General features: G+C 35.0%; 1 protein-coding gene across 1 annotated transcript in view; it reads left to right on the top strand.

Annotated features, from left to right (window-relative positions):
• Positions 1–14,732, top strand: part of LOC143257613 (uncharacterized) — a 42,976-nt gene that overhangs the window by 20,713 nt on the left and 7,531 nt on the right. The window contains exons 8-12 of the mRNA XM_076516601.1: positions 254–340; positions 1,787–1,941; positions 4,352–4,503; positions 5,274–5,401; positions 14,616–14,702. Of these exons, the coding sequence (XP_076372716.1) occupies positions 254–340; positions 1,787–1,941; positions 4,352–4,503; positions 5,274–5,401; positions 14,616–14,702 (609 nt within the window). The remainder of the gene's footprint in view (positions 1–253; positions 341–1,786; positions 1,942–4,351; positions 4,504–5,273; positions 5,402–14,615; positions 14,703–14,732) is intronic.

Here is a 14,732-nt window from a genome sequence, read left to right on the forward strand (position 1 = left end):
TAACTTCAAACAAACAAGTTTTGAAAAAATACGATTCTACTTCTTCCCCTTCCACCCACACCTTTTTTAAGCTCATATTTTCTGCTAGAAGTCCTGGTACATAGTGATATTGGTGTGGTAAATAGATATTTAATTTGGAATCTTCTTCAACTTTTGAACTTTTGTTTCATAAATATCTAAATTCTCAGTACATTTTTTAATAAATAGATAAAATATGTAATATGTAAAATTATTATCTTAACTTGTTTCAAAGGACCATGCCTGCACAGCAGCCACATTATTAGAGCTAGGAGCAAAGAAAAACATCAGAGACAACTGGGGACAGACGGCTTTAATGTTGGTAAGAAAAATAGTCATTTCTGTAGTTTTAAAATAAACATTCAAATCTTATGTGGAATTAATAGTGAATATTCCTTTAAATTGAATACTTAGTTCCTGTTTGTATCTTTCACTCTTTAACTTTGATAAACTCAAACAAATCAGTTTCATGTCTTTAGTTATGAAGAAGTATATAACTTTCAACATAAATTTTATTTTAGTTATTTGAGATTGATTGATTGTTCTACATTTTGTTCATTAAAAAAAAGCAAAATGTCTATGCAAGAAATATTTTAATTTTTTTCATTTATGTTCCTTCAGTTTGTATATTGTGCATACTGTAACATTTATATTTTGCTTTCTTTTTGATAAGAATAGATTATAATTGTGATGCATTTTTCACAAACTAGTTTTTAAAATGTAATAGTTTTATTTTAAAGTAGCAGACTATGAACTGGTTACTTTTTGTACATTTTAGGCTGAAATTTGATGTTTTTACCATCTCTCTCGGAAAATAAGCTGATGAAATAATAACCACAGTAAATTAAACACATTCAAATTTGACTTGCATTTGTCTTCTTTTGTTTCCCAAAAATTCCATAATAACACTTTGATAGGTAAATTGTACTTGCATGATATGTTTTGGTATAGTTATAATTTATCCTTATTAGAGTATTATTTCACTGAAATATATAAATAGGTTGGTGTAAAATTTTGTTCTCAGTAGGTAGCTCATTCTGATTAGAAGTTGATATTAATTATGAAAATAAACATGTTACAAAATATGACATTAGTATTTTATTAAATAAAACACTTATCTCTTTTCTTAATATAATTGTACAACATTTCGAAAAGATTTTGTCACCCATCGTACATTTATAATAGTTTTTATTACCCAGTCAAAAAGTATTCCATTGTTGTAAAGTTTTAATATTTACTTGTTTCTTATCAGTTTTTTCATAATTATATTAAAAGTTTTTAAAATCAATTGTATAAGAAATAGCACAACATCGTCAGAAAAATGCTTGTTAATCTAACATGATTTTCCTGTTATCCACTCTAGATCATTTGAATAGTTTATGATGTGACTAAACTTTGATCAGTAACATCTCTCAATGGTACAACTTTGGGCTAAAATTAGATTAATTTAAAGTGTAAATAAAGCATAACATCTTTTGCTGCTGTTCATTTTGTGTTATCAGGTTTTTAATATTATTTCCTTTTTTATATGTTAGATTTAGCCCAAATAAATTTAACTTTAAACATGTTAATCTTCCTTTAATTTTTATTTTATTCAGTGATATCTTTTAGGTAGGTACATTTATGCATTTGGATAATTATCATCATTTTAGATACTTATGTCAGAGAATGGTATTTGAATACCTAAGTCATGGCTCAGATTTGAGTTTATTCAAAACATTTCTTGGGTAGAAAGCAGTTCATTCAATGTAAAATTATTTTATTTTAGGCTTGTCGTTATAACTGCTATCAGGCAGGCCGGATATTGCTACATTATGGATGTAATTTTGCAGCTGTTAACCATGAGAATATGAATGCCCTTCGTGTTGCCAAAATGACCAATAGTCTTGAAATACAAGAACTCTTGACCAACTATATTTCTCAGTGAGTCTTTTTTTTTCCATCCCTGATGTTTTAGACATTGAGATAAAAAACAAAATGTTACAACATCCAGCATCTTGTATTTCTAGTTGCTTGGTGATTATTTTAATAATAGTTGGTTCTCTAGCATTCAATAAATGTGAAATTTATATAACTCCTTGTATTTTAAATTATTTCTTTCTGTGGGAGTTCTGTTATAAAAGAAGCCTAATTACAGCAAAGTAAATGAAAAGAACTTCAGTGTTTAATATTTCAAGCTTATTAGAAATGACGTACCCAATAATTCACAGAGAGTATTACTAAATATTCTGCATAACAAAAGCTTTTCTTTTAGGTTGCTTAATTAACTGCAAATCATTTTGCATTTTGTATGGTGTGTTTCAAGTGAAGGCAAAGTTATATACTTATTACCTTTTTGTATGTTAATTTGATACTTAAGCTGTATCTCTCTCAAAATGTTTAAGATGTTTAATAACGTTCTTAAGAGGCTAAATGTCTGCTATATAAAAATTGAAATTTGATAACCAAAAATGTCTATGCAGTTTTGCCATAAGACTCATCTTTTCCTCTATACCAAATTTGGTCATGGCCTGTGACACCCGCTTACCTGTCCCTTGCTAGTACAGAGGTAAGTATGGATTTACACCACCAAAATCACAGGTTCAGTTCCCCTTGGTGTACTCAGCAGATAGCCTGATGTGACTTTGTTATAAGAAAATACAAACACCCTCTTACCAGTAAATCCATTAATTGTTTAATGACAAATAATATATATTAGCATTACATGTATACTTAACAGCAATTAATCTGCTATGATATTATTTCCTGTAATTATTATTGTTATTTTTTTCTGTTCTGTGGGATAAACAAGGCCATGTATAGCCTAGTGGTTGATATGCTGGAGTGTGGATCCATTGCCTACGTATTGTTTGTATAAGGTTGTTCCATGCTCAGTGGCCATGGCACGTAATAAAAGTGATAGCTAGTTTCCACTATTCAGTCCTACAAGAGTATTTTGGGAGATGGCCATTGACCCTGTGTCAAAAGCTGTCATTTCTTTAGTCCATTAGTTAAAACTTGGAGATAATTGGGACATTGAGCTCTTGTGTAATGGCGCATGAATGTTTGAAAGAAACAATGTGATAAACATCCTATCTTCCTAGTTTTAATTTTGATGTTTCCCACCAGATTAGGTCTGATCAAAACAACAACTAAAATTTATATGTAGTAAAGTGTATTTCAAGAAACCTCTCAGTTATTTGTTTTTCAGTATCTTTTTTTGTATACCAGTTATTTTATGCCAGAATATAAGAGTGTGTTAAAACCTTTGTGTTGTATAAACAATTTTTTTTTTGTCATGCAGTACAGGCTCGGAGAAATCAGCTAAGTTGCAGATTCCAAATTGACCTTTGTACTTTCCATACTATACTTTTAATATGTTTTATGTATCTTCATAAAATTTTGCAAGCTTTCAGTGAGTGCTCAGTCTTCTTATAGACTAAAAAATACAAAAACTGAATTTTTAATAAAATATTTTCACAAAGTATTTCTTGATGGATATGTGGAGACAAAGTGTTGATTGCTACATGAGTTGTACATACAGTAAAATATTGAAATGTGTTTACACTATGATCCTACAGCTGTACATACACTAAAACATTGGGGCATGTTTACACTGTGATCCTATGGTTGTACATACAGTAAAACATTGGGGCGTGTTTATACTGTGGTCCTACAACTGTACATAGAGTAAAACATAAAGGTGTGTTTACACTGATTTTATAGCTGTATGTGCAGTAAAACAATGGGATGTGTTTATGCCATGATCATACAGCTCTGTGTACAGTAAAACACTAGGATGCATTTACACTGTGATCCTGCAGCTGTGTAGCAACAAAGAGAAGGAAGAGGTGTGCTGAAAAGTTCTTTGTTACAATATTTGGACATTAAGATTGAAGACATCCTGAAGAAAACTAGAAACATTTATTCTTACTAATTGTACGTTGCAATGGATTAGTAACATCATTTGAACAACTAATATTTGCTAAAGTTAAAGCATTTTGGATCTTTCCTTTGATTTTCTGGGAAGCTGTGATTTACAAATTTTTTTGGCATCTCTCTGTTATCAGAAAGGATTTTTAAATTATGGAATTTGCTTGTGCCTTTTTAAACCATTCAGCACCTATTATGCACTTTGGCTGTTCATTTTTAGTACTTTTTTTTTAAGAAAATATGCACAGCAGTCCAAGGACTGGGTTTTTTGCTGACTAGAATCTTAAATAATTCTTCTTCAAATGTTTTTTTCTGCATATGGTGGACACCCATGTGAGAGTTATATTGGAAGGTTCAAATAGAGTATTTTTAACTTGCTTAAAAGTGATTTTTTGTTTTTCTGATTCTTGTATCTTTGCAGGTTGAAGGCAGAGTTTGAACATCAAGTGGCTGTGACTGTAAACAACACTGCTGACATTTTGCATGCTCTCTTTCCTCTGCATTGTTTCTGTTTGAGTGAAGGGCCAACATTTAGCTTGTCTTTTGAACATAACCTGCAACATCTGTTATCAGGTGAAATTTGTTAAATTACATGCCTTAACTTGCATCAACTGATCTTCTTTTGCATCTATTCAAATAAGATAGAATAAATTGTTTTTAAAAACATGTTTTGACACTTGGTGAAATTTCTGATGTAGTTTTACTTCCCCTCACACAGAGATATCTTAATCATCTCTGTATAAGCATTGCTAAAAAGTTTTCATGATTAGTGTACCAGTTTGTATCCTATGAATTCTGTAAGATTTTTAAACAACTTCCATCACCTGTATTAGCACAGCTAACTCCCTCTGGTATTCCCACTGAAACCTCAATTCCTTGATTGATACTGTATTGTTTACACATGTGTTTTATGTATGTGGCTACCATTTATGATTGTGCTTGTGCTTTTTTACCATTTGAGCACTTTTATTGTATACACATTTAAATGCTATCTGATCTTGTATTAAAAAACTAATCTCTTTAAGTTACAATATTTGAAACATAGATGTTTTAAACATGTGACATGATAACTATGGGATCTTTCTAAAATGTTTATTTTCTATCACCTTCTTTTAACATGCAGAAAAAAAAACCACTATGTAATATCGCTGTTTACTCTGCCTTTACACAAAACTGTTGGTTTCAGGTATGGCATTTCTTTCCAAAGTCATTGAATATTGGCAAAAAGTGTCACACTTCAACCCAAGAAATATCGATCATTAGCAGAGGGTATAAAACTTTTCCATTAAAACATAGAATATTGACATAGGATATAACCATTTTCTTTTCTTTATGTATCACAGGAATGGGGTATCTCCTCTTTATTGCCCACTGTCGTATAACCACGAGTGGCATTAAGTGTCGTCTGTATGGACCATGTGCTGTCCTGTGGGTGACTCTTAATGGAGTGAAACAGCCATCACTGACAGAAGTAAGGTTTCTGATCTGTTACTTTTTATCTGTATAACACGTATATGTGTTAATATGGCTTATATATGTGTATGTAGGTGTGTGTGTTTTCATAGCATTCCCCCATCTCCTCCCCAATGGCACTCAAATATCAATTCCTGTACACAGCCGTGGTTGGGTATTGAGCTTAGAGTTTAACTATGAAATTTAATGTTACTGGTCTCTGTCAAAACTTGGTAATGGGAAGTAAAAAGATTAAGGAGCATTAAACAGGCTGTTCACGTAGCCATACAACCTTTTAGAACAGATTTAGCTTGGGGAGTCAGGGACAGATATACTGTCAAAGCTATTATTGATAGTATTATACTTGTGAAATGCACCAACAAGTACATAGCTTAACTTAAAATACACCTAGAAGGTTCAAATCAAGAGCATGTTGTTTGTAATTCTACATAGGTTATTGGTAGAAACGATCGTGAGTCCTAGTGGCCATAACAAAAAAAAAATCGAATGTATAGTGTAAAATTTAAATGCCTACAGACTCTAATAACACAAGTTTTAACATTTTTTTTAAATTTCTGTTTATTAAATGAATTAGATGTGCAAAATATTATGTATAATAAATTTATTTATTAATTATTCTGGTTAGTAAAACTAAGCATAAAAACCTCAACATTTTGAATGGCAAAGATTTTCTTCATTAATGGAATTAAAGAAAGGGAAGGTTAAGATGATACGTATAACAAAGTTGTCGATGATCAGATAAAAGAAACTCAAATACAGGTCAAATATGTGATAAGGTCTTTGGGTTCAATTTCCTTGTTATAATTATGCCTTGAATTGAGAATGTTGTATATTGTGGTTGTCACCTCAGTCAATAGTTTTACATCCTCTTGAACCTGAGTGCAACCTACTGACTAGCATGTCAAACTGTGGAGATGAGACTTGATGGTTTGCTTCATTAGACCATTCAGATACTAAATGTTTTTACACACGTTTTTACACACGTTGGAATTGAGTATGTTATAAATATGATGGTAAATGTACACTGTTTGTTCTGCTAAAGAGTTAAGAGAGATGGGTGTTAATTAGCTGCCTTTCTTCTAGTCAGTTTGTTGTAAATTAAGGACAGCAAATGGAAGTAACCCTTATGTGGCTTTGCATGAAATCTAACAAAATAAAAATGTATCTTATCCATTATATTATGTGTTTAGACAAAAAAGAATGTTCTGTCAGAGCTGAGTTCAGCTTGTTGTTGTTATTTTATAATTTGCAAGTCTAACTTTCAACCTACTATTTGTTTGGACAATCTTGTGTACATTTTTTTCTATACCAGATTGTTACAAGTGTTTTGTGAGGTTACAAGTGCCTTGAAAAATTTGTAGGTGGTTCATATATTGAACTATTTCAACACACTCTTCACCTATTCTGTTAACCTGTAGTTTTAATTTCCTAATTTTTACTTTAAGAAAGTGGGACTGTATGGATGTTAAGTGAGGATGTTCATTTATAAATCAGGGTAGCTAATAAATAACTCTTAATCATGCCTACATCTCATTGTGTTTATATTCTTTTAATAAAATGGTATACTATTATTTCTTAACACAAGAAAAATTGATGCAGTTTAAGAGAAGTCAAACAATACCAGTGGTGCCTAAAAGCTATAGTTAATTGTCATTTGAACATTTTTCACACAAAATTAAGGACAATTGTATGTTAGTGATTTTAAGTTTTGAGTAAAAATGTATTCAGTTTTTTATTAGCATTCTAGTTTCATCACAGTGTGAAAATGAAATTTAAGTGTTTTTTTTTAATTATTCAAGACTATTGCTATTAACATGTCAAAAATATTTTTTGTAAATTACCAAATTTATGAATAATAATTCCATTAAATAATGTGATGTAGTGAGTGTGTGATAATAGTATCGTATATAATGATGAAACTTTAGAATGGACGGCAACTACCTGTTGTGGAGACACAAGTGTAGAGGATGATGTTTTGAAAGTCTTCTGCCTTTCATCTTCAGGTAGCGTGTTATGATTGGTTGGATTATCACTGTTTCTGATTGGAGGAGAGATTTCCTGTAAATTCAGCCAATGGCAGCCACAGGTTACACACATGCTAACCTGAAGACAAAAAGCGGAAGATTTTCGAAACGTTGTCCTGTACGCTTGTGTCTCCACAACAGGCAATTGTCATTCATTCTAAAATATTTCATCGTGAATACTCTGCCAAAACAATCTATCAAAGAATACCTAAAGAGCTGTTATGGACCAGCTTCTATCAAGAAGATCAACAACTATAATAAGAACTTTACAAAGCTTGCACACTGCTCCAATCACTTAACCTTCATAGTATACTGCAGAGATTCCAACGTCATCCCAAACTTTCCGAGACTCAAAGAAACTACCTTCACCAGAACTACTAAGATAAAAAAAGGTCCTCAACAATAAAAGCAAACACCACCTAAGACAACATATAGAAGAACAGAGACGGAAGAAGCACCATTTAACCTACACAACTGGAATACAATATTCTGAGCTTTAACAGCTTTTCACCACAAACATTAGAGCGCTAGATATCCTAAACCCCCCTCAGTGTGGATTCCTGTATGTGGTGAGGGGACCTCCCAGGGAAGGTTCTGTTCTTTCAGTTTACCTCCTCTGTGATCTAAACATCCACCCATGTGTTTGTTGTGTGTGGCAACCTGTGAAGGGGAGGAGAGGATCCTGGTGGTTGAGGGGTTCAACCCTAACACACCACTTTGGTCTTGAATTCCTGTAGACGGGCAACCTTGGGATGGCCCCCTAGGGTCAGTTGGCTGGTCCATTTGGGCTAGGGTCAACCAAGTACCAGTGTTGGATGTTCTCAACAGGTGTTGTGGACATTGTTACTGATGCTGGTGTTTGGGTATAGTGCTCACAAAACCTTGGCGTTGCTGCAGTGTCCTTGTTTGACATTGTAGTGCATTCCCTCGTAGGGCTACATAGTGGGTAAGGTCAGTGGGCACTGAAATTGCCCTCTCTTTATTATGGATACTCCAATTAAAAATCTTAATAAAATAGGGAAAAAACAATCTATAGGTAAATGACCACATCTTGAAGATTCTGAGCAGCAGCCCTCACCACCTGTAACACCTGTTGTACCTCATTTTCTTATATTGCATTCACTTTCAGACAAACCTTTAGGGCAGATGTCTCTCTTTTTCATTCAGAAGGGACTAGAGGAACTTGCTGACTCTCCAAAGTCTGTAAAGAAGCTTTGATCTGGTGACATATTGGTGGAAACATCCATCTCAACACAGTGAACTCCTCTTGCATTCAAAGGTAATTGGGGATATACCTATTGATGATATACCTTATCCTGCTTTGAATTCATCATGAGGAGTTATTGTTGAGAGGGATTTGATGAACATCCCAGAGTCAGAGATTCTCACTGGTTTCTCCACCCAAGGAGTTTGTTGCAGTGAGGCGTTTCTCCACTCACAAAGATGGAATTATGGTGCCAACCGATGTTCTCATTCTGACATTTACATCACCACATCTGCCTGCCACCAACAAGGCAGGTTATTTTAATTGCAGAGTACAGCCATACATTTCAAACCTTCTCCTATGTTTCCAGTGTCAGTGGTTCTGTCACTTGACGTTGTGTCGTGGTTCCTTGACGTGCTTGTTGCTGTGGCAAGGACCACGATGCCTATGAGTGTGAAACGGACCCTTAATGCATCAGTTGCAATGGCTCTCATCCGTCCTACTTTCATCTTACGCTAAATGGTTGGAAGAAAAAGAGGTGCAGCTTTTGAAAATGATTGATAACATTACCTATCCTGAGGCTCAAAAATTGCTGTCCACTACCTCATCTCAGATGTATACAGTCACCTTTTGGCAGTTTTCTTTATACAAAAATGACAGGCTGTGTGATGGAGGAGTGCATGAACTGGTTGCACAGTTGGTTGATCAGCATGTGCCCACTCTGTCTTTGCCACTCGACACATCCTTGGAAGCTGTAGCCATCCATGTTTCCTTAGGTCATACCATCACTATTTGTTCTCTCTACCTGTCGCCTGGAGAGACATGATCAATCAGATCTTGATACTCTCGTTGAACAGTTGCCGTCTCCCTTTTTCATCCTGGGGGACTTAAAAGGACATTGTTCCCTCAGAGGAAGTGCTGATTTTGAGAAAAGGGGTTGCTCCATAGAGCCTATGCTCTCTGATCACAACCTTTCTCTTTTCAACAGCAGTTCTTTTACTTATTTACATGCACCAAGTCAGTCCTTTTCTGCTATTAATCTCTCAATTTGCTCATTATTTTCCCATTTTTATGGAGGGTTTACAATAATTCACGAAGCAGTGATCATTTTCCTATAATCTTGAGAGAGACCGGCCATCAAACAACAACACTTGCATCAATATTCTTTGACCTTGAGAAGGCTTATGATACAACATGGAGGTATGGCATTTTGCAAGACCTCCATATATATGGGTTACGTGGCCATTTGCCTATTTTTATTAAAATGTTTTTAATGGACAGGAAATTCTGAATTTGTGTGGGTTTGACACTTTCCCATTCTTTTCTACAGGAACTTGAAGTCCCTTAGGGCTGTGTTTTGAGTGTCATACTTTTCAGTATAAAAATTAATGCCATCACTGAACAACTCCCTCTCACTGTTGTCAGTTGTCAAACATGAGGTATACTGATGGTCAGCTACAAACTGATATCAATCATTTAATGAAGTGGACCACAGCAAACAGCTTTACCTTCTCTCTCTCTAAAACCATTTGCATGCACTGCCAACGTGGTATTCACCCTGATCCTGAACTCTGTATTGGTGAAGTTGTGCTGCCTGTGATTCCTGAGACAAAGTTCTTGGGGCTTATGTTTGACCGTAAGCTGACCTTTATACCACACATTAAGCAGCTACGGGTAAAATGTACAAGAGCACTGAACATCTTCCATGTTCTCTCTTTCACCACTTGGGGAGCAGATTGACACTCTATGCTGAAGGTATATTATGTTCTTATTCGATCAAAACTCAACTATGGATCACTGGTCTATGGCTCTATCAGATCATCAGCCTTAAAGATGCTAGACCCTATTCATCATCTAGGACTTTCGCTATGCATTGGGGCTTTCCGCACTTCCCCAGTTCAGAGCTTATACATAGTTTCATGAACCTTCTTTGCACCTCTGCCATTTGCAACTGTCTTCACTGTATGCTTCGAAACGTCATTTCTTATCAAAGCATCCCATCTCGATGGGCCATGCCTTTTCAGACCAGACGGTCTGCCATTACTCCTTTTTGCCTTCGTATCCAGGCACAGTTGAATAAATTGAGTCTGTCCTTGGATGACATTACTGTATCCACTGGTCAGCCCATACCACCATGGCTTCTTACAATCTCCAATTGTGACCTATCTTTAAGTCATCTGAGAAAAGTAGATACTCCTGATTCGAAATACTGTCTGCTGTTTTCTGAACATCTTTTGAACCATCCTTCCATTCCTATTTATACAGATGGTTCAAAATCAGGTGACAGTGTGGGCTCTGCTATGGTTTGTTGTGGTTTGATGGTTGCATGCAGAATCCACTCTACAGCTTCTGTGTTCACTGCTGAACTGTATGCCATTTCTCTTGCCCTGGATCACAGAAGCTAAGCAGTACTCGAACTGCACCATTTACACTGACTCGCTTAGTTCCTTACTGGCTCTGGAATCGTTTCACGTTAGTTTACACCCTGTACTCACTGAACTTCTACTTCTCTCCAGTTTATCTGGATACCAGGCCACCATGGACTATGGTCCTGTATTCATGGCTGGGCTCCGTGCCAGCTGGCAGTTCACTTGGAATGAGCAACGGGGAAACTAGCTTTTCCAAATAAAACCTTGTATTAGACTTTGGCCATCTTGCTTTCATAAGGGTCGTAAAGAGGAAGTTGTTTTAACAATACTATGCATTTGTCACAGTTTTTTAACTCATCGTTTTCTTTTATCTGGAACTGATGCACCAGTGTGTAGTTTGTGTAATACTCAGATCACAATAAGCCACATTTTACTTTTTTGTCATCATTACAACTCTCAACGACAGCACCATTTTAAACATATTCTGTCCCAAAGTTTGTCCATAATGTTAAACAGTGTTATTAGTGATGGTGACACTGTCCACCTTAGTGATGTTTTTAGTTTTTTAAAGGCCAATTATTTTTTAAATGCCATTTAAGGTTTTTAATTTATACATTAAACTTTTTTTTAATGTGGTTCCCTTTTAAGAATCAAAGTTTATCAAGTTCGACTTGAAATTGGAAACTGGCCGTAACATAAAATAACTCAAAACCAGAACTGGAAAGGCCAACTTCAGGAGACTAACATTGCTGTGTGAAGTACCCATTTGTCATCCTGGCAAGTTATTATTAAAATTTTGCTACAAGTTTTTCAAAACTTTTGTTACTTTACTTTTTGAAAATGGCCATAACATCAAATAACTCAGAACTAGGACTGGAAAGATCAACTTCAGGCGACTGACGGTGGTTTTTGTACTTACCTGTTAGTCTCCTTGACAAGTTATGACTATTACAGTTATGCAACAGAAAATCTTTAACATCTTGAATTACTCTAGTTTTTCTCTTAACGTTGTAGACTAGATGTAAACATTGGTTTTATGCTATTTATGTTTTTTTAAACTTTGTGTTGTTTTACCTTAATTTCCTTTCGTGAATTTTACTAAATTTACTTTCAACTTTTAACCGGATGTTTGGTGCAGATAGCCTAGCTGCTTTGTGTCATAAAACACTAAATCAACCAACCAATATCCTAAACCTATACATCAAATGCTATACAGCCAACCTAGAAAACATCAAGAACAAACAAGTTAAGAAATTCAACAGACTGATCAAGACTGATAATCTTACATCTATAAACGTAGTTCATAATTACAGTTCGAGAGTACTTAGTGCTACAGAACATAAGACCTTTAACCTAGGTCTTTGCCATCCAACTTAGCACAGTTCCAACTCTTGACATAGCTGCAACATTAGAATCTGCTGCACAAAGCCTCCTGAACCCTACGGTTGAACAATTCTGACATCAAACTCAGGAAGGCCAAGAAACCAAAACTGAACATCACTAAACACGAATGCAACACATTGAACCATCTAAAATGAGACAACGACATTAATATACTACCAGCAGACAAAGGAAACAGTATAGTTATCCTAGACATCAACGCTTATAACACGAAGATGAAACAGTTACTTGACAAACACCAATATAAAAAAATCCCCAGTGATCCAACAGAAAAGACGGAGATACTCATCAATAGAAAACTGAAGAAACAAGGCTTAATCAATGAAAAACTATCCAAAGACTTAAGATCCAAAGAAAATTTCCCTCCCCAGTTCTATGGACTACCTAAGGTACACAAACCTAACATACCTGTAGGACCTATAGTTGGTGCTCAAATCTCACCTTGCCATCAACTGGTTACTTTCCTAGTACCTATCTTATCTCCACTATGAGGAACATTTAACATTACTTTCAAAACTTGACAGATTTCGTAGGACAACTGGGAAAGCTACACATCAAATCCCAGGATATTATGGTCAGTTTTGATGTTACAGATCTTATTTACCAATGTTTCCATCTCAGAAACCCTTCACATCACCAGACAATGACTGCTGAATGATAACTCTCTACCACACAGAACAGATATGAAAACAGATGACATAATGGAACCAACAACCATTTGCCTACAATCAACCTATTTCTGATACAACAAGGAATTTTACGAACAAACAGACGGCCTAACCATGGGATGACCATTCTCTCTGATCCTAGCAGACATTTTCATGGAAGACTTTGAAGAAAGAGCCCTTTCATCCACACCGATAAAACCAAGTTTCTACAGACATTATATCGATGACACCTTCATTATTTGGCTTCACGGTCACGAAAACTTACCAGCCTTCTTAGTACATCTCAATTCCATAGACAAAAGAATCCACTTCACTATGGAAATAAAGGAGCAAAACAATCTATTGTTTCTTGACATACTCATCAGCACAAAATCAAGACAAATAACCACAACTGTATACAGAAAACCCACCCACACTTCCAGTCCTATCATCCAACCTTGATAAAACATGGTATAATCCAATGCCTATACAAGAGAGCAGAAAACATTTGCGATAAGACATCCATCGAAGCAGAACGCCAAAAGATTGTAAAGAGTTTTAAACAGAATGGTTACATCTCCTCCTTCATCAAAAACACCTTGAAGAAAACCATGACAGAAAGAAAAGATCAGAAAGTTACCACCATTTACCTACCATACCTACAACATTTGAGTGAAAAACTCAAATGGATAGCCAAAAAATTCAACATAGAAGTCTGATGGAAATTCTACAATACCTTAAGGTCTGTTCTGGTAAAAATCTACTAAAGAGAATCTGAAAAACACGATCTATGGAATTACATGTTCCTGCTATGATGCATATATTGGAGAAACGGGAAGAAAACTCGCGACAAGAGTAAAAGAACATAAATATAGTACAAGACTCATGAAAACATAAAATTCAGCCATTGCAGAGCATGCCACATCAACTGGACACAGAAAAAACTGGGAGAAAACTAGAATCATCAACACATGCAAATTCTGGAAGACAAGAAAAATCAAAGAATCATTTTATATTAACACTATTAAACCTTCACTAGACACAGATTGCAGATTAGAGGTGAGTAACCTGTGGCTACCATTGGTTGAATTTACAGGAAATCTCACCTCCAATCAGAAACAGTGATAATTCAACCAGTCATAACATGCTCCCCACAATCCTCCAGAACACTGTAAAAGACCAACAACACCTATATTCACACTGACCTGAAGACAAAAGGTGGAAGACTTTCAAAATGTCGTCATCTACATTTGTATCTCCACAATAAGCAGTTGCTGTCTATTCTACAAAGTTTTATCAAGAATACTCTGCTTAAACAATCTATCAAAGTATTGTATATAGATATTCCATAAAATGACACTTGATGTAGTGTGTGTGTGTCTGATACTGGTATTGTAAATAGTGCTTCTTTTAAGTAAGATGGGATGTTGTGAGCCTCTGATTACTGGTATTGTAAATAGTGATTCTGTTCAGTTACTCATGATGTAGTAGTTCTCTGATTACTGGTGCTGTAAGATTGTTGTAAATGTTGCCTGTATGTTTATATAATCTAACCATACTATTGCAGGATGCCAACTATGTGTTTTCGTTTTGCCCCTTACAAAATGGGAAGAATGAAGTAGTCATTCAGACAGTAGATGCTCCAACGGCCAATGTAAGAAACTTTGTTATCTAATTCATGCTT

The sequence above is a fragment of the Tachypleus tridentatus genome, chromosome 7 (genome assembly GCF_004210375.1).
Source record: "Tachypleus tridentatus isolate NWPU-2018 chromosome 7, ASM421037v1, whole genome shotgun sequence".
In the NCBI taxonomy this organism is placed as follows: Eukaryota; Metazoa; Arthropoda; class Merostomata; order Xiphosura; family Limulidae; genus Tachypleus; species Tachypleus tridentatus.